This window comes from Schistocerca americana, chromosome 3, assembly GCF_021461395.2.
Source record: "Schistocerca americana isolate TAMUIC-IGC-003095 chromosome 3, iqSchAmer2.1, whole genome shotgun sequence".
In the NCBI taxonomy this organism is placed as follows: Eukaryota; Metazoa; Arthropoda; class Insecta; order Orthoptera; family Acrididae; genus Schistocerca; species Schistocerca americana.
In genome coordinates this window covers 240,657,480-240,680,347 of record NC_060121.1, presented here as the reverse complement: position 1 = coordinate 240,680,347, position 22,868 = coordinate 240,657,480, and the positions used below count along the sequence as shown (strand labels likewise).

The following is a 22,868-nucleotide window of genomic DNA, read 5'->3' as shown; positions in this document are numbered from 1 at the left end:
GTGTAAGGCAGATTATAGGGTCTCATTTTCAAGAACAAGATTTTCTATCTAAATTTGTTTTTCTTTTTGTAACCCATACAGTCTAGCTTATTCAGCTTGTTACACAGGCCACGTAGTTCCTTGTTGCTTCATTGGGAACAGTGGTTTACATGAAAAGAAATGGCAGAATTTCTAAATGATTATTTTAAAGCCAGTATTTCATGTATTCTCAGCATGTGGTGACTATTCTGATCCCTTAAAACAGTTGTTGTATGTCTACGCCTCGGGATTACGTATGTGGGAGGGAGCCAGCTAGTGGATACAGGAAATTATAACAGAGTCTACCTTTAGTGGCAATTGCAGTTCTAAAGATTGAATTGCCAACAGTGTCAGAGATTTGGACCATGAGCTTCACATCAGTATTTGCCAGTGGGTACTGAACATGTAAGCAGCGTGAAGAAACAAAATACATCTGCAATTCCTAGAAAACTTCATCGACCTGTTTCCGATCTGTTTCTACCTCATTTTAATGCTTTTTAAGCTCCTCTTCATTTCTTGTGGTTCATGTATTACTATTTTCCAATTGTGTTTTAAGGTCCTTCAGATTATTGTTTGTTTCAGCAATTTGACCATTGTGTGAAACAGCTAATAACCTTGACAATAATTTTACAATTCCATTGTTTGAGCCTATAAATTCAGTTTCGTCAAAACCAAGAAACAGTGAACAAGCATTCACGTAAACAGTTCCTACTGACTCATTATTGTGAATCCGGTTCTGTGCTACCTCACTGTTAACTTAGATTTTACTTTCATTATCTTTAATGCTATTGTTTAAACTTGCAACATTGTCTACTACCTGAAACCTGTTTTGATTACTTTTAATCATCAGATTGATAAACAAACACAGTACTAAGTACTTAGAATTAAAATTTCAGTCTTCTCACTAAAATTCTTGTCTTCACACAAAATTTCTGCCACACAGAAAAGAGATTGTCCGTGGTGTTAAAGTTTCATACCACAAACATTTTTGTCCCACTTGTTAGTTATCACCTCTTTATTTGCTTTATTGCTCACACGTGTATGTGCATGCCTATATCACAGGATCCTCCACCACAAATTAAATGCTACAGGGTGTAACAATTAATAGCAAATACTCATCTTCATTTCTCAGCACTCTTCTTTGCTGCAGTGGCTGTAAAAGAATTTGCGAATATCTGCTCCACCAAAATTTGCTGCAACTTGCTGAGTTCTTGACAGTGCAGCTAATGTTTTGGTAGTTCCAAGAGAAATTTCAAGAAATTCGAGTTGCGTGTCTCTTCTATAATTACATGTTTAATGTATAATATGGTTACTCTGACTGCTAATTTGCCACCCTTCATACATTATTGTAATAATTAGTGGTTACATAATCCTTTATTAGAAACAGAAAATTTTTGTATTACAATCAAAAACTTGTTGGTGTATACAGGCAGACATCATGGAATTACATATTAGTTTACTTCTCTCATACTGCAACATGAAGTTTTACACAGCTTTTAGTATAGAAATTCGTAAAATAGGTTCAGTAACAATGCTTTTTGCAGAGCTGCTTACATCATGAAGGTTCTATGTTCATAACATATGCACATGTTCATTCCACTAATACTAATGAAATGCTGGTTTCACTTCTTCTGAAAGGTATTCTGGAATTACACAATGAGAATTGTTTGTTTTATGCCTAAGTACCTGTTAGTAAAAGTGCAAAGGTGTATATGTGCTTGTTAAAGTCAAAACAAAATTGACAGAATTTGAGTCAGTGTAATACGTTGAGTTCTAAAAGGATCAGAGTAATGAAATGATTGTAACAAAATTTATATAAACCTGTAAATGTGACAGCCTGACACTTGATGTCAACATTTTGTCGTATGTATCCTAACAATCACATATTGATACATTTCAGTCTGCCGCTTACTCCCTCTCCCCCCCCCCCCCCCCCCTTCCCAACCCAACAAGGAAGGAACTAATAGTTATGAAAGCTAGAAAGATCTCTCTCATAAATGTGCCTGTTGACATTACTGAAATATTCCCTTCTGGAGACTGGCTGGCCATTGTGTCTCGTAATTTTAGTTTCCTTAGGTGAACTCTACCTTTGATAAAAATGGAATTTCTTAAGAGATTTGTTCCTTGATATTATATGTGGTCTGTGTGTTACTTTCCAAAACTGACAGATTTTCTCTCCTCCACTCCCCCATTCTTAAAGGTCCTATATCTTTCAGGTTAGCAGACATAGATAATATAGTTGGAATATTGACGATAATCCACTTTCTATTCAAGTTACCATTGGTTTTACAGATTGGAGATTGTGCAGTGGGGAAAAAGTTAGAACAACACTGATGTGCAGTATCATAAAAATTTGGGCAGAATTAGTGATCTTACAGAAGCTTTTATTTTTCAGGCTGCTTGCTCCTCTTCACGAGCATTGATACTTACAGATAGCGGTGAGTGTTGGCAGTACATTTCGTCCACAGGAGCCTTAAAAAAGCTGCCAAATTTTGTGAATGTTGAGACTGAGATGTCTACATCTGATGATGAGAAGGAAACCGTAAATAAACAGTGTAGACATGGGAAGAGGATTCAGGATGGAGCACTTCCAAATTCGAGTAGTGGAGAATCCCACCAAAAAATTGTTAAAATATGCTGTGGTGAAGCTATTCATGTGGCAGTAACTGCGGCTGGTAAGGATCTTTGCACTATAGTTTGTGTTATCATAAAACTGTAAGGAGGTATTAATTTAAATTTAAGTTCACACTGATAAATATACACATCAAAACCAAACAAAATTCGTAGTCCATACAAGAATATCACCACCATTCAAAATAAATGTTTTGATACAAACTGTCTATAATCAAAAATGTCAAGGTGTGTATTCTTGATTGATCATCACAATTTTGGTATTTTATCTTTTTAAATTACTTCAAGTTAGTGACAGAAAAATTCTGTACCAACTGTCTCGACATGCTGAAACAGTTCTTTGACTTCGTGAAGCATACCTCTCTGATGGGATGCATAAAATCAGTTTTTTGTTAATGATCAGAACATATATTTTCATTGTCAAACAAAAATATATATCATAAGTATTGACTTCCTTTGTTGCAAAATAGGTTGTGCCTTCAGTATTCCATCTCCATTGCCTCTCACGAAACATCGTGTGACTGCTGTTGCTTGTGGTATAGAACATTGCCTCCTACTGACAGATGCTGGAACTGTTTACTCTTGGGGAACTGGCACGTAAGTAATATGGCACTCTTGCATTTGATTCCATTACAAGACTTTAATATGAGGAAGCTTTACATCTTATGTGATTTACACGCATTAACCAGTGACAAATTTTGCCTAAGACAATGCTGAAGTCACAGGAATGAAATAACGCCACTTCCTTCAAAGATAATCATTAGTAAAGAGTTTGTATGACTAGTTTTGCATAGTTCGTAAGTTATCTGGCATATAACTTGAAGTGATGCAATTGTTTATTTAAACATCAGAAAATTAGAATATTACCAAAGATGAAAAGACTGAGGGAGAGGTGAAGTTACTTCTGGTTTTATGAGTTCATGCGAATCAGAAAAGACTTTAGAATATAGAAAGAAAAATTCGAACCTTTATGTGATGGTTGCCTGTAAGCTAACAATGATAATTGATCTCGTAATAAACTAGAAGTGTGTAACAGACTGTTTGGTGCAAATGTGTGTTACGGTATACTCATTGAATGTTCACAAATTAAACTAATTTCTTACTTCATTATACTTTCAAACATTCAACCTGAAAGACGATTGAGGTACACAGGAATCATAAAATGTAGTTGGTTTATTTTGTGGTTGGTTAATGATTGAGATGATGGCAGAAATGACAATCTCCCAGGGGCATACAGTTCTTTTGTGAGTACATGCTTGGCTATCATGAGCCCCCCAGCCTTTGTGGGAGTGTTACTCTCTCTGTGATGCAAGCCTATACTTCCACTATCCCTTTCCCTCCTCTGCTTTTCCATCATATGGTCTCTCTGGTGCAGACTCCACTTGGGCCTGGACCCGGTCCATTTCACTTCCAGTGCACTCTACATCGTTTCTTTAATAAATACATGGTCCTCATTGTTGGATTTGACATGCTATAACATTTCCAAAATTTTCAGAAGTGCGGGATAACACAGAGGTCACCCAGTGTGGTATCTCTTTTACTTTTGTGCCTTTCCACCTTAGCTCCCTTGCACCCTTGCTTTCCAGCATAGTAGCCATCCCATTGTGGGAGAGGGGAGGTGGCCTTTGTCAAGTACCTGCAAGGTGGTAGCCCCTGACCATGCAGGGATCACACTGTTGGTGCCTGAGCTGAAACATCCCCCTCTATGCCAAGGAGTATGCGCCCATCATGATTGGGGCATGGGCACTCTAAGCAGCAGATTACTGGCCAGTTAACCGTTGCTGAGGTTGGATTGTGCCCATGGTGAGAACCCCTGTTGGAGTGAGTAGCTTCATCTGCCATGATGCAATCTCCTGCTGGTTTTCATAAGGCTGTCTCTTCAGAAGGAAGGAACTCATTCAATGCAGAGAGATGTGACACCCAATTGTTTCCTTCCCTGGCTACGCTGTGGGAGGAACGTCGGGTTAACAGACAAGTAGGGAAATACTCCCCACCAATACCTGGTTTGTACAAGGACGGATGGGGATTCTTTTCTGGCCACAAAGCCTAGGACAAGTTTTGGGGAAGTCGCAGCCATCTCCAAAATGAAGAGTGGGTCAGTTTTCATTGAAACAGCATTCCCTGTCCAGTCAGAAGTGTTGCTTGCTTGTGACAAGGGGGTAATATTCCAGTGACAGTCACTCCCTATAGTAGTCTAAACATGGTTCAAGGCATCATTTTCCATTGTGACCACCTCTTGCAGTCTGATGATGAGCTGTGCCAACTTGGGGGGGGGGGGGGGGGGATGTAAACTTCGTCCGTCATGTCTATAGGGGTCCAAAGGAGAGTAGAGTTGCTACTGGGGCCTTCATCTTGACCTTTGGAGGTAATTCATTGCCTGAAAAGGTCAAGGCGATGGTATACCAATACTACGCGAAACTCTGTGTTCTGCCCTCTACATTGTGCTTCAAATGTGTGAAATTCTGGCACGTCTTCGCGTTGTAATGCAAGGATTGTGGATGGCTGTGGCATGTGAATGTTCCTTGTGCTCCTTCCATTGTCTAAATAACCTGTGGAGAGCACCATTCTCTGTGCTCAGTAGTCTACACTGTCTTCCAGAGAGAGAAAAGTACGGGAATGTTATACTCTGGAGAGACTGACATACCAACAGGCGAAGAAAATGTACGACCATCCACATCCTGCTTGCATGACAGTATTGTAGGCTACAGCTATGACTAGGTCACTACCTTGAATGATGGTACTCTTCCCCTATTCTGCATCCTACAATGAGCCCTCAGAGCCATTCGACCATGCCTGCCCCCTGCTGGTTGGGGGCTGTCCTGCTGCTGCTGCTGCCGCCTCCACACCCACATTGGTACAACCACTGGGGATGCTGATCCCCATTGCCAGCTGGACACACATCACTTTCGTCTGGCTTCTCACGCCAGGAAGGGGTTGCTCGGGACACTTCCCTCAAAGGTCTCTGCCAGTCTGCAGCAGTATACCAATCAATGGCTGAAGGAGCCACAAACTGCTGGCTTCATGTTCTTCAGTCCCTGAAACTAATTCAGGGAGGCTCTCCCAGTCGTCCAAAGCCCCTAAGGAAAAGGACAAAAAGAAGTCGTTGAAGATGAAGGAAATTCCAGATGAAGCTACTCACTCCAACAGGGGTTCTCACCATGGGCACAACCCAACCTCAGCAACGATCCCAGTGGCCCCTGAGGCTCCACATCGCAACACGCAACATTACTTAGATCCTGTATGTGTTAACATCACCTTTCAACCAGTGCCAACAGGTGAGCGTGGGACACAACCTGCCTCCTTGGTCCCATCAAGCCCTCACAGTATACAGACAGCACAATTCTCCAGTGGAATTGTAGCAGTTTTTTTCCACCGCCTGAGCTGTGACATCTCTTAAGCTCCTAGCCTGCTTTTTGCATTGCCCTTCAGGAAACTTGGTTTCCACCAATGAAGACCCCTGCCCTCTGTGGCTACCGGGGTTATTTTAAGAATCGCCCGATTATAATAGTGTGTCTGGTGGAGTTTCCACACATCCTCTGGACTTGGTATACATCAAACATGTTGCTCTTGATTCAACTTTGGAGACTGTGACTGTTCAGGTAAGGGCATTTCAGGATTTTACCCTCCCAATGGTGTGGTGCCTCAATGCATAACTGTCTGCATTGGTTTCTCAGCTCCCCTCACTTTGCCTAATCATGGGCGACATCAATGTCCATAACCTTTTGTGGGGTGGACCCATGATCATTAAAGACATTGAAAACTTACTGGCAAATCTTGACATAAGTCTCTCCAATACTGGTGCCTCCAAACTCTTCATTGTGGCACATGAAACTAACTCAGCCATTGATCTGTTTGCAGCCATGGTCTTCTCCCATTCATCCACTGGAGGGTCCACAATGACCTGTGGTAGCAACCACTTTCCAATCTTCCTGTCCCTCTCTGTCACTCGCATGGGCACCCATCCAGATGGGCTCTCCAGAGTGCCGACTGGCACACTTTCACCTCCACTGTTATTCTGAGCTCCCCGCTACATGGAGGCGTTGATGCAGTTGTCGAGGGTGCAACAGAAGCCGTTCTATTGGCAGCTGGCATAGCGATCCCCTATTTTTTGGGATCCCTCCATTGGAAGAGAGTACCTTGTTGGACCTCGGAAATCACGGAGACCATTAGAGATTGCAGGCAGGCTGTCCAACATCATAAGTGGCATCCATCGATAGAGCACCTCATTATCTTTAAACGGCTATGTGCCCAGGTCTGCCGCTTAACAAAATGGCGGAAGCAAGAATGCTGGGGATAGTAAGTTTCAACCATCGAACCAGATGTGCCTCATTCTTAAGTTTGGGGGATCAGAACCCCTGTGGATACCAGACCTTTGCAAATGTACTTGTTATTTCCTTGAGTGGCGCTGTTTTCAGTGACGCAGACACCGTATCCGAACATTTTGCTCTGCATTATGCTAAAACCTCTACATCTGAGAACTACCAACCTGCCTTTTGTGTCATTTAACAATGGATTGAGCAATTGCTGTTATCTTTCACTAAATGTCACCTTATAGCCCTATAGTGCTCCATTCAGGGAATGGGAATTTTTCAGTGCCCTTTGCATTGATACAGCCCCAGAGCCAGACTGCGTCCACACCCAGATGCTCAGATACCTATCAGTGGATTGTCAGTATCATCTCTTACCGAGCGAGGTGGCGCAGTGGTTAGCACACTGGACTCGCATTCGGGAGGACGACGGTTCAATCCCGTCTCCGGCCATCCTGATTTAGGTTTTCCGTGATTTCCCTAAATCGTTTCAGGCAAATGCCAGGATGGTTCCTTTGAAAGGGCACGGCCGATTTCCTTCCCAAACCTTCTCTAACCCGAGCTTGCGCTCCGTCTCTAATGACCTCGTTGTCAACGGGACGTTAAACACTAACCACCACCACCACCACCACCACCATCAGTATCATCTCCTAACCATCTTCACTCGTATCTGGAGCAAAAGTGGGTTCCCATCTCAATGGTGGGAAAGCACCATCGTCCCAGTACTGAAACTGGGTAAGTACCACCTAGAGTTGGACAGATATCACACAACTGGTCTCACCAATGTTTGCTGTAAGTTGCTCAAATGTAAGATGAAGCAGCTTCTTTGTTGGCTCCTCAAGTCTTAGGGCCTTCAGGCTCTGTTCCAGGGCAGTTTTTGTCAATGCCATTCCACTGTTAATTTGGTGTGCCTGGAATCTACCATCTAAACAGACTTGATGTCTGTACCTTATTACTGCTTTCTTAGATATCCAAAAGGCTTATGACATCACACGGTGACACCACAACCTCGCCACCGCTTCTGATTTTTATCCAGAACTTCTTGTCGCACTGAACTTCCTGCATCCGAGTTGGTGCTTCCCACAGCACTTCCATATTGCTTGAGGTCCCACAGGGTTCTGTATTAAGTGTTCTTCTCTTTCTAATGGCCATCAGTGGTCTAACAGCAGTTGTGGGGTCTTCAGTATCACCTTCCTGTATACCGACAATTTCTGCTTGTGCTATTGCTCCTCTAGTGTGGGTGTTATTGAACACAGACTGCAAGACACCCTTCGAAAGCTGCAGTCATGGGCCGTCACCCATGGCTTTCTTTATTGCTGTCAAGACTCGCGTAGTGCGGTTCTGTTGACATTGTACTGTTTATCCACAACCAGAATTTTACCTGGACAACCAATTACTCAACATAGTGGAGACTTATCACTTTTTGGGATTGGTCTTCAGAGCTCGACTGATGTGGCTTCCCCATCTTCAACTACTTTAAGGTGCAGTCTACACCTCAGTATACTTTGCTGCCTCAGTAACACCAGCTGGGGTGCACACTGCACTACCCTCTGTGGTTTTACAAAGCCCTGATCCTGTCCAATCTCGGTTAAGGGTGCCTGGTATATGGTTCGGTATCGCTCTGCTGTCACTGGACCAGATCCACCAGTATGGGGTCAAACTTGCAGCAGGAGTCCTTTGAACTAGCCCTGTGAACAGCCTACTCACTGTTGTTGGCGCTGGTGCCCCTCCATGGCAATCAGGGGCCAACAACAGCTATTCAGTTGTGCTTTACATTTTCACGGCTCCCCTAAGCATCCAAATTACCATGCCCTTTTTAGTCATAGGATGATCCATCTCTCACAGCAGAGACCCAGAACTGGGGTCACAATTGTAGTTCAGCTACAGTGCCTCTGCTCTGAACTCACTTTACCCACTGTTGCCTCTTGCGAAAGAGCAATCATGTGCACCCCCAGCGTGTGTCCCCTGAACTAGGATTTGTCTCGATTTATCCTTTGGACTGAAAGATTCAGTTGACCCCACGGTGTTTTGCCACCTGTTCCTCACTGTCTTCGATTTCTGGATTCAAAACAAGGTGCAGTGAATTACATTCTCTGCCAAATGGATGGAGTGTCTTCCCTGCTGGATTGGTGGCCCTCAAACAAGCCCTCAGCCACGCTCATTCTTGTGCTGGTAAGGTGCGTCCAATCTGCAACAGTTGCCTGAGTAGTCTTCAGGCTATAGACCAGTGCTACCCTTCTCTTCCCAAGACCTTCTTTATGACCTCCCTCAAGCTGGATGGCCAGTCATCCTTGTTAGAATCTGCGGACATCTTGGTATCTCGGGAATGAACATGCCTACTATGTGGCAAAGTTGGCTACTAGGTTGCTGATTATCGAAATGGGGCTACCAAAACTGGACCTTCGATCAACTCTGTGCCATCTATTGTTGAGTTCTGGAACTCGGAATGGTCTGCCCTGAACTCCCCAAACAAACTGGTGGCAGTAATGGAGACCACAATCATGTGGCAGTCTTCCCTTTGCACTTCTCGCAGGGAATCCGCTACACCTTACCTACACTTGGCTGACCCATGGCCCTAATCCCTGACATTAGGACCCGCCTTACTGCTAATGAGGTGATCAGTTTACAGTTACCTACATTGTACCATACCGCCCAAATTTGGCTGCTGTACGGTGATACTTTAACCTTCCTGACACTACCTCTGATGCTAGTGGATGACACCAAAGCAACCGACCTGATTTTACGTTTCATCGTTGTAGGTGGTGTCTACTCATCTTTGTGAGGTGGGGCACTTTGGTATCATTGAGCGTCTGAGGTGTTTGAGGGGTATCTAACTGCTCTGGCCCAGTGGGCACATGGTGGTCCTAGCACAGTGGTCTGGCATGGCCTCTATCCATCCCACCTTTTATTTTCTTTCTCTCTCTTTCTCTCTTTTACCACTTTTAATGTTTTCTTTCCTAAAATTTTATTGTCTTCTGTGCGCTACTCATTCTTATGCAGTAATGGTTGGTGAGGTGGTGCTGGCTTGTTGCAGAGGGTGCGTCTCCCACTGCAAATCGTGCTCCAGTGACCTGCAACTGCATTCTGGGCAGAGCGGCCTGCGCACCCTACGCCCTCTGTCCCCTCCTACTTCTCCTTGATTTGTCTGTCTTATTGTATCTTGCTTACAATCAGGCTTCCCAGAATTTTTGTTTTGTATCCTTCTTCTGAGAATTATTCGTGGATTGGATCTTGATGACCTTGCAGTTTCGTCCCTGAAAACCCAACAACCAACCAACCAAAAATGACAAGCCCATGTGTTGTAATTTTGGAGCTATATTGCAATTTGCTGTTAATATAACCACTATGTGATTTGACTTTTCATTGCTCAGCTCCCAAGGAAGTAAAGGCGAAAGGATTATTAAATATGACACACTGATAAAAAGTAAAGATCAAAAACATATTGAAGTGCGGTGTATAATGGAAAATAACCTTCCATTCCCATTCTGTTTTCAGTTAGTTGCCAGTAAGTAAGTCATTTGTCACCCTTTTCAAGCAGTCGTTTGTTCCCATTTTTATTAATCACTTGCCAATCATATTAAATATCTTTAGAAATTGACAAGCCTTTGATGCTTGGTAACAGTTTATAAGCAGTCCACAGATCAGAGAAGCAAGAGTGTGGTCATTTGTTTCCAAATCCTTACCATTATTGGCAGCACATGATGTCTTTCTTTAGTAATGTGGGTGAACAGAATGCCTAGAGAAAGTATGTAAAAGTGTTAAGCACTATTGTATTGGTTTGCTGATTGCACCACCAGCATCACAAATAAACGAAAAAAATTGCACAACTGGACTGTAATATCTATAGTAAGATATTTATTCTGTGTATGTCTAATTGAAAAGAGTTGGAAAAATTTTAGGCTATCGTTTGGCAGGAACTGAGGTGAGAGACAAAAAGAAGGTAATTTGTCTGCTGAAAGAAAATTAAATTCCTTAGTAATGGATAGTCTCAATCTACATTAAGAAAAATAGTTTGTTTGCCCAAGGAACTTCTAGTAGTTGAATTCAGGAGAAAAAAGAACACTAGCGAGATATCAGTCTCAAAAGTCCATCCCGCCTGAAAATTTGGGCCATAATTCAGATTGTACACAGTTATGACCTCTTTGAATGTACAGCTTGTAAACTTTCCTGCATGTACATTGTCATTTGCCCCACCCCACTGCAGCTGCCTAATGCCATAGAGTGAAGTACAGTACAGTGGCATGACAAGAAGAACCCTGCTATTCACAGAATATTTTAACAGTATTCTTGTATTTCTATTTTGCAGCAATATATATGCCTCAAAATCCAAAAGAATACACTTAAGCAACTGAAGTCTGAAATGAAGTCAACTGTTTTTTATTTAAAATTCAGTCATGCCAGTGAAGTTGAAGAAAAGCACATCTGCTGTAAATGTTCTTCACTTTAAGAATACCAGCTTTAAAATCCAAAGAAACAATGCACAACATCAGTGTTAATTATTAAATAGTGCTAAACTACTTCTTTACTAATGTACTCATTTGTTTCATTCATTTACACTGCATTTGTGAATTAAAACATAAAAATGTTCAAAGCAAACAGATCTTGAGCACTAGCTACAGGTTATAAACCACACACTTTGACGCAATGAACAAAGGACATTACTGCTGTCAAAACAATATTTCAGAAACCTCTTATGCACACCATTTCACAGCACTTTGCACTCGGGCATTTAGTGGCTGCAGTGGGGCAAAATGAGTGACAACCAGTGCACACAAAAGTTTAAAAACTGTACAATCAGGTCATAGCTGTGTACTATCAGAATATGCCCCAAATTTTCACACAGAATTGCACTTGTGCTTTTTTTTTCCCCCTTAAAATATGAGGGTAAGATGTTGATCTCGTGTTAGTGTGTAATGAATGCAGTAAGGTAAATATAGTAGTAATATACTGCTGCACAGAGTGATGTGGTGCAATAGTTCGTACATTGGCCATGTGTTCGTGAGGATGATGGTTCAAACTTGCATCTGGACATTCAAATTGAGGTTTTCCATGGTTTCCCTAAATCAGTTCAGGCAATGGCAGGATGATTCCTTTGAAAAGGCACGGTAGATTTCCTTTGCGATCATTGACACAATTCAAGCTTGTGCTTAGTTTCTAATGACCTCGATGTGGATTGGTCTTTAAACCCCATCTTCCTTCCTTCCTTCCTTCCTTCCTTCCTTCCTTCCTTCCTTCAGTGAGTCAGTCTGTCTCTGTCAGTTTACAGCCTCATAATATTTTGGACCCTTAGGTATTGTTAGTGAAGAAAATTATGTGGAAATGTAGTGGATGTTACTTGTGTTATTATTGTATTACTATTTGCTGGTTTTATGGGTTGTTGTAAAGGATGTTTTGGTAATGGTTTCCTGATTATTACACTTCAGAAGAGAATATATACTGACATACTTTTCATATGAAGGTTTGTGTTCTACATGCATTTACCAGGAGCTTCTATATAATAAATGGAAGTTATTGTCCAAAAATTCTTGTAGCTACTCATTTAAATAGTGATAATGAAAGTAAAGTGTATAGAACCAATCAAAAATTAACCGGTGCCAGTTCCAAGATACTTCCCATATATAATAAGCTAGAATACTTCGCAGTTTTTTTAATTAAGTCTTGTCATAGTTTTCTACACCAAATTTTCTTAACAATAGAAATGATCTGTAGTAAATATTTTTATTTAATTTTGTGTTTTACTGTCAAGCAATAGGATACTTGCAGGTATATTATAAATTTGTATGTTAATACTAGATTAATTTAACATTCTAATTTTTGAATAGGCGTGGTCAGCTTGGACTGGGCACATTTGAAAATGAAGAGAAACCTTGTGAAGTGGAGGTTTTGAGTGGACTGCATGTAACATTTGTGGCAGCTGGTGGATGGCATTCTGCAGCTGTCACATTATCCGGTGATTTGTACATGTGGGGATGGAATAATTCAGGTCAGTTAGGCCGACCGGCTTTTCGTAGAAGAAAAAGTGCCAATGGCAGGCTTGATGACTCATCAAGCACAGCTCTTGAAAGGAAGCTATCTGAGAAAGGGACAGCTAGGTCACCTGCTGACAAAGGTAAGCCACACAGGAAAATGCTGTGTCACCTGACAACTTTCAGTTGGTTATGGACTCTGAAAACACCAATACATGTCATGATAGGCCATGGAAAGCAGTTTAAATCATTGCCACTGAATGATCATGGAATTCTGAAGGGACTATAGGTATGGCTTTGTTGTTGCTACAGCAGGATGATATGCTAATGTAGTTCCACTTTGAGTCTGAATATACCACAAGTGACACAAACTCAGGAGGGAAAGGAGTTGTGGAACATTATTCAGTGTGGATCAAAGTACCTTACAAAGGGATTGTGGCATTTTTTGGTGACAAATTTGGTAGAAATTCTATTTAAGTGGTTTTTGAGAATATCGGCATAGAAGTTCCTCTGGTACCGAAATATTAATAATGATAACCATGTAGCAAGCTGATCCAGTGGGCAAATGCTTAGGTGTCTCATTCAATATTTAGTCTTGGATTCATGTTCACCTCAACATTTTAAGAAAAAAATCTTATGTAAATTGTTTATCAAAGTAAATATTTCAGTAATAAAATTAGTTACATCCTTAATGTGGATAAAGATAGCTAATATTTATTCCATTTCATAATCATATATTATAATGTCCTTCCATTTATCATAGCTAGCTTAGACTACATTGTTTTGTAGTGTTACTATAATGTTAATTTGTGTCTTCTGCACTACACAAGTATTGGTGTGGAACTTGTAGAAGAGTCATGCCATGCCAAGTGGTGTAGAGATTCACACATGACGATAAAGGATTTTGATGAAATTTTATATGAACAGTTGCACATGTTCCCAGTGAACATTGGTAAAGTTTTATGATCATTAATTCAATATTTCCAGAGATATGGTCATTTGACACCACAGTGCAGCTATCAATAGTGCACCATTGAGTTTTTGATAATTTCGTGACATAATATAGCTGGTAACGTTTTCATGAAACAAACAAAACTAGGTCATCTTGTACTCTTAAGTGAAATAATAAGAAAGAACTTTCCCAAGCAATTTGTGTATGGATAATTTGAAGCAGTCAACCGAAAAAATAGACTTTTAAAAAAAAAACTTTAAGTTCAGCATTTTGTATCTCTGGAAGTATTTGTGGGGATAAATCTGAAATTTTGCACATAACTACTTACCAATAAAAGGACTTAGAATCTAAAATTTAACTGTCGTGTTGTTTACAAATAGTTTACAAGTTTAGGCCAAAGTTGACCATTTTTCAAAAAATGGCTATATATTGCCCACTTTTACAAAAGTCTTCTGCAAACTCTTTCAAGCTGTTCCCACTAGAAAGACCATGTTATAAACCACCAGCTGTGCGGGGTAACCATGCAGTCTGAGAAGTCTTGTCACGGTTCGTGCGGCTCTTGCTGTCAGAGGTTCAAGTCTTCCCTCGGGCATGGGTGTGTGTGTTGTCCTTAGTGTAAGTTAGTTTAATTAGTGTGTAAGCCTAGGCACCGATGACCTCAGCAGTTTGGTCCCAGAGTCCTTACCACAAATTTCCAATTTCGGAGACCCGTATTAAAGTCCCGTATACAGATAGTCATTTGAAATACCTTTGAACACTTATATTGAGCAGCCCACTCACAATGGAAATATCTTCAACCTTGTAGCTACAAATAGGCCAGACCTTATTGACAGTGTCAGTATAGAAACAGGGATTAGTGATCAGGATGTCATTATAGAAACTACGATTGCAAAAGTTAACAAATCAGTCAAGAAGGCTAGGAGAGTGTTTCTACTAGATAGAGCAGATAATCAGTTATTAACATCTCACTTAGTGAGTTGGCATCACTTAGTTCCAGTAAGGCAGTAAGATGGATGTGGATGAATTATGGGCAAAGTTCAAGCAGACTGTAAATCGTGGTCTGGAGAGTTATATGCCTAATAAGTGGATAAAGGGCGAAAAGATCCACCATGGTTCAAGGAGGAAATTTGGAGGATGGTGAAGAAGCAGAGGCTGTTGCAATCTTGATTCAAAACAGAATGCATAAATGATGACAATGAAGGTTAGTAGAGATTAGAACATCTGTGAAAAGATCTATGCATGAAGCATACAACTACTTCCACTGTCACACCTTAGCAAAAGATCTGGCAGAGAACACAAGAATATTCTGATCATATGTAAAATCACAAAGCGATTCTAAGGCTTCCATTCAGTCTGGTGTGGCAGTTGAAGACAAAAAAACAAAAGATGAAGTTTTAAATGTCATGTTAAAGAAATTGTTCACAGAGGAGAATTGTGCATACATATAGTCATATTTGACCATTGGACAGACTCCTGTGTGGACAACGTAGTAATAAGCATGTCTAGCATAGAGAAACAACTGAAGGATTTGAAAGCAAATAAATCACCAGGTCAAGATGGAATTCCGGTACGATTTTTCAAAGAGTACTCTACAGCATTGGCCTCTTAACTGGCTTGCATTTACCATGAATCTATCACCAAGCACAAAGTCGTAAGTGAGTGGAAAAAAGCACAGATTACTCCAGTATGTAAGAATGGTAAATGAATGGACCTGCAAAATTACAGACCAATATCCCTAACTTCGGTTTGCTGCAGAATCCTTGAGCATATTCTCAGTTTGAATATAATAAACTTCCTTGAGGCTATGAAGCTTATGTGCACGAATCATGATGGTTTTAGAAAGCATCACTCGTGCAAAACTCTGCTTTCAGTTTTCTCACATGGTATACTGAGAACTGGATGAACGGCAACAGACAGTTTCCACATTTGTATATTTCTGGAAAGCATTTCACATGATGCCACATTGCAGGCTGTTAACGAAGGTACGAGCATATGGAATAAGTTCATAGATAGGAGTGTGGCTCGAAGACTTCTTAAGTAATAGAACCCAGTAAGTTGTTCTCGGCTGCAAGTGTTCATCAGAGACAAAGGTATTGTCAGAGTTGCCCCAGGGAAGTGTGATAGGACTGTCACTGTTCTCTATATGCACAGATGATTTGGCCTACAGGGTGTGCAGCAATCTGCGATTGTTTGCTGATGGTGCTGTGTTGTCGAAATTGAGTGACTACAGGAAGGTAAAAGACAACTTAGACAAAATTTCCAGTTGGTGTGACAAATGGCAGTTAGCCTTAAATATGGAAAAATGTAAGCTAATGTTGATGAGTATGAAGATCAAACCTGTAATGTTCGGATACAGTATTATTAGTGTTTTGCTTGAGAGCAAGCCGTTCAAATATCAGGGCATAACATTGCAAAGTGATATGAGGTGGAATGAGTACATGAGAACTGTGGTATGGAAAGTGAATGGTAGACTTCAGTTTATTGGGAGAATTTTAGGAAAGAGGGGTTCACCTGTAAAGGACACTGCATGTAGGACTCTGATGTAACCTATTCTTGAGTACTGCTAGAGTGTTTAGGAGCCATATCAGGTCGGATTGAAAGATGTCAAAGAAATTCAGAGGTGGGCTGCTAGATGTGTTACTGGTAGGTTCGGACAACACGTAAGTGTTAAGGAGATGCTTCAGGAACTCAGATTGGAATCCCTGGAGGGAAGGTTATGTTCTTTTCTAGAAATTCTATTTAGAAAATTTAGAGCACCGACATTTGAAGCTGACTGCCGAACAATTCTACTGCTGCCAACATACATTTCATGTAAGGACCTCAAAGATAAGATATATGAAATTAGGGCTTAAACGGAGGCATACAGACAGATGTTTTTTTTCCCTCACTCTGTTTGCAAGTGTAACAGGAAAGGAAATGACAAGTAGTTCTACATGGCAGCGAAGAGTGTGCACCAGAATATGCTTCGTAGGTACAATGTCTGTAACAGCATTGGTCGCCACATCAAGTCCCTGTTGTAATGCATCAGTACTGTTCTGTACATACGGTATACTGGGCTCTTTTTTGTTTTGGAATAATGTAAACACAGAATATTTAAGTGTTGATACTAATGTACTTAGGTAAAAAATGGATGTTTTGTGATGTTCCCTTTTGAATTGTTGCCTAATAATTGTACTGCATCATGCCTCATTCAGCTCCTCAGTCAGGAGTGGGTGAGTTAAATACCTGAACCGAAACTGTTGTAGAATGGAAACGGTATGTTTCAGGACATTAGTTCCAATTCAAAATATTATGTACCCCCTCCCCTGTACAACTCCTAGATGTTTATAATGGAAATTTCCGAACACCCTGTATAAGGCCAGAAAAAAGGGCAGGGAGGAGATGCATTGAAAAAGGGCCCAAATTCCACAGGTATCTTCTGTTATGTTATACACTATTTAGTATTCTCCAGGGAAGGCAATATCAAAACTCTTGATGATGACTAGGAAGTGAGGTAAAATCCAAAAAACTTGAAAATTTCCAAAACTTGGGTCTTTTGTCATGACTCGTGGTGACGTATTCCAGTCTATTTTTCTGCTATAACTACAGACTCAAACTAGTTGTAGACTTCACAATTTAACTGTGCAATACCAAGGCAGTGGAGATAATGGTAGCAAAAATTGTTGCAGAACAGCGGCGGCACACAGCGTATAAATATCATGCTGATTTTACACAATCGTCACATTGTGTAAATTTAAGTGAAGTCCACAGCAGTCTCCCTGACATATTTTTGGAATAGATTCATGTTACAGCCAGTTATTAGTGTGTCTTTTTCTTGTATAATGCTGTTGATGTGCTAGTTTAATTCTGGAGTAAGGTATAGTGTACTTTTTGTTAGCGTAGTTTGCTGTCAGTGTGGACCTCTGATATACACATGGAAAATTGTATGAATGTGTTAGTATGTTCCAGTGGCTTAATCATTGCAGGTTCCTTTTAAAGTGAGAAAACCAGAATCCCTGTTGCCATAGGGGTCCCAGCCGATAGCTGTGCAACACCAGCAATGGGTGGGTTTCTTTATCACAGGTTCTCAAACTCGATAAGTGTTGGAGGCCAAAGTCAGAAGAGTCTCTTTCACGATCATAAGCTTCTGTTTAATTCAAGCTACTTCAATCTTTTAAAGGTTTCATTAATGTTGTGAGGAAAACTATACTGCTGGCCAGATTATTTCACTGACTGGATTGTTTGGGAAGAAATTTTGGTAACACAGAACCAAAAAACTTATTTTCCAAATGTGATAGTCTCAAATTGTTAGAGCTGCATAAACAAGAAAACTAGTCTTTCTATTTGATTCCTTGATCAATTTCATTTTTTATGAAAAAATTTTTGTAGAGCTGAGTGTGTTGAGAAGCAGAAAGAGAGACTGCTTACCCGCAGTTCTTGTGACTCAACCTCATTTCTTAATCATTGGGACTTTTGATATTGTCTTCTACAGAGAGAAATAACCAGTTGCATAGCATAATAAAGGATGTCAGATTTAATTTGAGTGCCAGTGGAACATGGGCCCATTATCAGTACAACTCCACTCTTTATTTTTTTTTTTTAGAGCATCATATGCTTGCATTGAAAAGCCAAATAGTTTAGGTGATTTAAAACATGATCTTTCTAACAAAAATATTTGAGTTTGTGGAAGACTTCTTTTTAATTGTGGGGGCAAAAATAGCCATTTTTGGCATTTTTAGAAAACTCAACAACTTTGCTTTCAATTTGTAAACTATTAGAAATCAATAGGAGAACACAATTTTGTATTCTATGGCCTTGTGGAAAGTATGAGGTGTGTACCACAATTACTTCCGGAGATACAAAAAGCTAAACTTCACATTTTTGAAGTTTCTATTTTTTTGGCCAAATTTGCTAAGTGTTATCTATATGTGAATTGCTCAGGAAATGTTTTTATTATTGTGCTTAAGAGAGTGCAAAAACTTGTACAAGTTAGTCAAGTTTCGTTTATTTCAAGAAAATATTGCTGGGGATATTATGTCTCAGATTTGCAGAAAACTCCCATGTCTACTGTTGATTGCTGCAATATGGGGTCAAATAAATGACCCTATCTCTGCAAGTATTAAATTTGCAAAAGTAAAACTTCACTAGAAAAATAAAGCTTGGGTGAAAAGCCTGGTATGAGTGTGCATAGGACACACTATTTTGGCAATCTACCACGTTGCCATCATCAGGTGCGCTGATGTACTGACCAGCGGTGGCCCAGTGCCAGGTATATATAGGACAATCCCCCTCTTGCTCCTCTGCGATGTTTGAAATTACTAAGAGACAGAGAAACAAACAAAATGGGGTGGGGCATTTTGCAAAACTAATGGATGATACATGGAGTGAGTTCTTTACTGGATTGCAAAAGGAGGAAAACAAACAAATGGAAGGCAGATAGATGCCATTAGGAAAAAAAAAATGCTGATGTGATGTGAAGAGATTACAATACACAATCCAGTGAACTGTCTGAAGGAAGTTCTTGAATGCTATCCAAGAATTATCCTTCCTGACAATTCTTCAAAATCTTGTTAGTAGTCTGTACAGTGCCACAGTCACAAAGGTTCTTCTCCAAAAAATGCCATTTGCCTTGACTTAATTAAACTGGCTCTGAAAACTAACAAAAACAGTTTCATTGGACAGACAATTTCCAGAGTCCTTAATTACCAGAGGCACCAGCTGGTTGAGTTTGTACTATTTGATTGTTATGGGAGTTTGTCGGAACAAGGCAGCACAGTAGTAAGACCGGAATCACATTCAGGATGTCAGGGCTCAAATCCATGACCATAAAGATTTAGGTTTTCTGTTCTTTCCTTAGATGGTTTGAGGCAAATGCTGTGATAGTTTGTTTGAAAAGGACTCTTACATCCCCTAGTCATTCTCCAGCTACTGCTCCTTGTTCATATTGTAATCGACGGGAGATTAGATTACAATCTTCGCTCCTTCCTGTTATGGGGTTGTGCCTCTTACCTTTCTCTTTGTCAATTAATCTTCTGCTGAAACTATTTACACGGAGTGAGATAAGTTGTTGAAATAGTATTGTGGGTTTCTAGTGCCCATCTCCAGTAAAAAAGTTCCAATTGGAGCTCATATTTATTTAAATGATATCAGAAAAGTATTACTGATAAGATGAGAATTACACGCACTTCATAATGGAAGGTAACTCTGAAGATACAATATTTGATTAGGTTGTTACACTTAGGTATGATGGAAAGGCAATAAATTTGTCTGACAATCAGTTGCTTCTAGCATGTGTTGGTATGTCAGTGTCATACACAGGTAGTGTGTAATGTCACATTTCCAATAGGAAAGTTCTGCCATTTTTGCTAGGATATTTTGGCATAATCAGTAATTTGTTAGTATTACTGCTTCATGGATATTTTAAATTGAAGACTGTTCAACAATTACATGTAGAAATATTGTATTACTCACATATCATTGACCATTTTCAAATTGTTAGCTACATAGAAAACCATTACAGAACCACAAAATGTTGCGTCCATATGTCATTTGAAATCCTAACAACATATGTCACTCCCATTTACTGATATTTATCATGTTTAATTATTTGAGTGTTTTTTAGCTTGTTCAAATGATTACTTCGTGGCATGTAATATGAGTTATTTTCCTTACATTTTATGACAGTTTCATGAAAATGCAAAGTAGATGATAGATGATCAGTGAAGATCAATGGTACAAATGATGGTTTTTGCCAGATTTTGTTTCTTTGTATTAGACGACCTGGAGGAGGAATGGTACTTTGGGCTTGAAAATCTCTCCAAAGTAATTGTTACTGTTCACATAGCCCTCACTACATAATTGAAATCTTATGTTGTACTCATCAGGTCCCCAAACTACCACATTGACAGGTGTTTGCATATTTCCACTTCGAAGCCCATTCACTGCACAAGCTAGGCTTAACAAGTTTTCTTCTTGCATAATAGAGGGTGGTGCATAGCCTAAGTCTATGTGATCTCTTCACTATTTTAGTTTGCTTTTGTGGCATACTATTCTGAAAATTTGCAGAGAATACATTCATCTCAACCATCGAGTCTGTGTGTTGCAATTTGTACAAACAGAAGTGTGTTTTGTTTTGGAACAACCCCTTCTCTCATTTGCCAAGTGTGTGGCAGTTACCACTGTAATTATTGCCATTGCTGTTGTGGTCTGGTATCCTGTCAATGGAGAGATTCTTAAAAGTTTAGCATAGCCCAGTTGGACAAGAACTAGCTAAGAAATAGGAGATTTGAAGCATCTGCCCAAACTCCCATCTGACACTTTCCAACTGCATAGTCTTCCTCTCCCTTCTCCTCTCTCGCCTCAAATATCAATACTTACATGGGAATTGGATGCTTGAGTATACTGCAGTATGTGTTATACAAACACATAACAAAAACTTGGGGCGCACAATCCCCCGTGCCCCTCAGTACTAGTCATCAGTGATTTGATTTTCTTACTTGCAGTCATCGCATAACTTGCAACAGATCTTGTGATGTGGCATGACAGGACTTTTTTCTTATGGTGGCTCCAACCTTGCACAAAATTGTTGAAGGATTTTTTTAAATTTTGTGTCAGTGCTGTATTTGTATATTTCTTCTATACAGGATCTGCTGTGCTTCCTTCTTTTGATAGATAACATATCTCCTTCTCAGGGTTTGTGTAGTATTTTTTGTAATATAGTAAGAGGATCGCTAACTACTCATTTGCAGATTAATTATGGTTGGCACATAAGTCAACTTAGCCTGTTTCATGTATTTGTTCTGTGTTTTGTCTAATTATTTCTATCCCATAGGTGGTGATGTTGATGACAGCGGTTTCTCTCAGATTGGGTGTAGAAAGTATGATGAAAGCTCAGGGATACATAGTGATGAAAACAAGGCAAAAAAGCGGAAAGCTGGTGCTGATGAAGATGATGCATTTAAGACTGATGAAAAAGACAGCTCCTTTGAAAAAGATCCATCAACTTTAATTGGAGTGCCAATGCCTGTAGACTTCCCATCTGGTATCTATGCCAATGTGAAGGAGGTGGGGTGTGGAAGCCGTCACACAATAGTACTTTTAGGTCAGTAGTATAGTGTTTCAATAAGAATCAATAGCAAGTAGGTTTATATTCACATGAAAATGGGCCTGGCTTTTTCATTATTTGGTCACTGCAGGGGCATTTTAGTTTCTCATTGTGTACAATTATCAATGACAGATTATTTGTTACATTTATGCATATTATTTCAGATGATGGTTCAGTGTGGGGCTGTGGTTGGAATGCATATGGACAGCTAGGCAAGCGACCAAGTGTACTCCTTAATGTTGATGAAATGACAAGGCTAACACTACCATCTGCCAGCAGTAATGGAGAGACCGGCAGTCTGAAAGTTGTAGGTGTAAGATGTGGAGCATGGAACTCTGGTTTGTTAGTGGAAGATGACTTGTCTGCGTGCTGACTTTTTGTTGCTCAAAGTATTGTACAAGATTGTGCCATATTTATTTCTGTGATCTTATGAGTGATATACTTTACAGCTTATAATATTTTAAAGCAAGTCCTAAGCACAAAATAAATTTTTCTTTTATTCCTAAGTTTTATTAGGTCTGTATGTACAAATATGTTGCTGAATAAAATATCAATTAAGTTTTTTATACATATGCAGTCTTTTATTTTTTATATAGTGCAAATATATGTATATATAAATAACTTATGTGTTTATTAAGAAATATCTTGTGTAATTGACTGAGTAATGTGAATGTGTCATTTTGCTTGACTGTTATATTAGCAAATGGTAATGTGTGGATCTAAACTTCAGATTTTTTGTAAGGATTAGGTATTCAGGCCTTGACATAAACATTATCTCTGTACATTCATCTAATAATCTTCATAGGCTGGCAAGCTGTATGGTATTATAAGTACTTAACAGATTGTTAAAAAGACATTTCCTCTGTTTCCGAGTGTTCCATCAGTATAAAACATGCAATCATAAATGTCCT

General features: G+C 39.8%; 1 protein-coding gene across 1 annotated transcript in view; it reads left to right on the top strand.

Moving 5' to 3' along the window:
- LOC124605521 (probable E3 ubiquitin-protein ligase HERC3) overlaps window positions 1–22,527 on the top strand; it is a 28,122-nt gene extending 5,595 nt beyond the window's left edge. The window contains exons 3-7 of the mRNA XM_047137264.1: window positions 2,414–2,693; window positions 3,120–3,246; window positions 12,779–13,065; window positions 21,685–21,954; window positions 22,122–22,527. Of these exons, the coding sequence (XP_046993220.1) occupies window positions 2,414–2,693; window positions 3,120–3,246; window positions 12,779–13,065; window positions 21,685–21,954; window positions 22,122–22,330 (1,173 nt within the window). The 3' untranslated portion in view covers window positions 22,331–22,527. The remainder of the gene's footprint in view (window positions 1–2,413; window positions 2,694–3,119; window positions 3,247–12,778; window positions 13,066–21,684; window positions 21,955–22,121) is intronic.
- The last annotated feature ends 341 nt before the right edge of the window (window positions 22,528–22,868 follow it).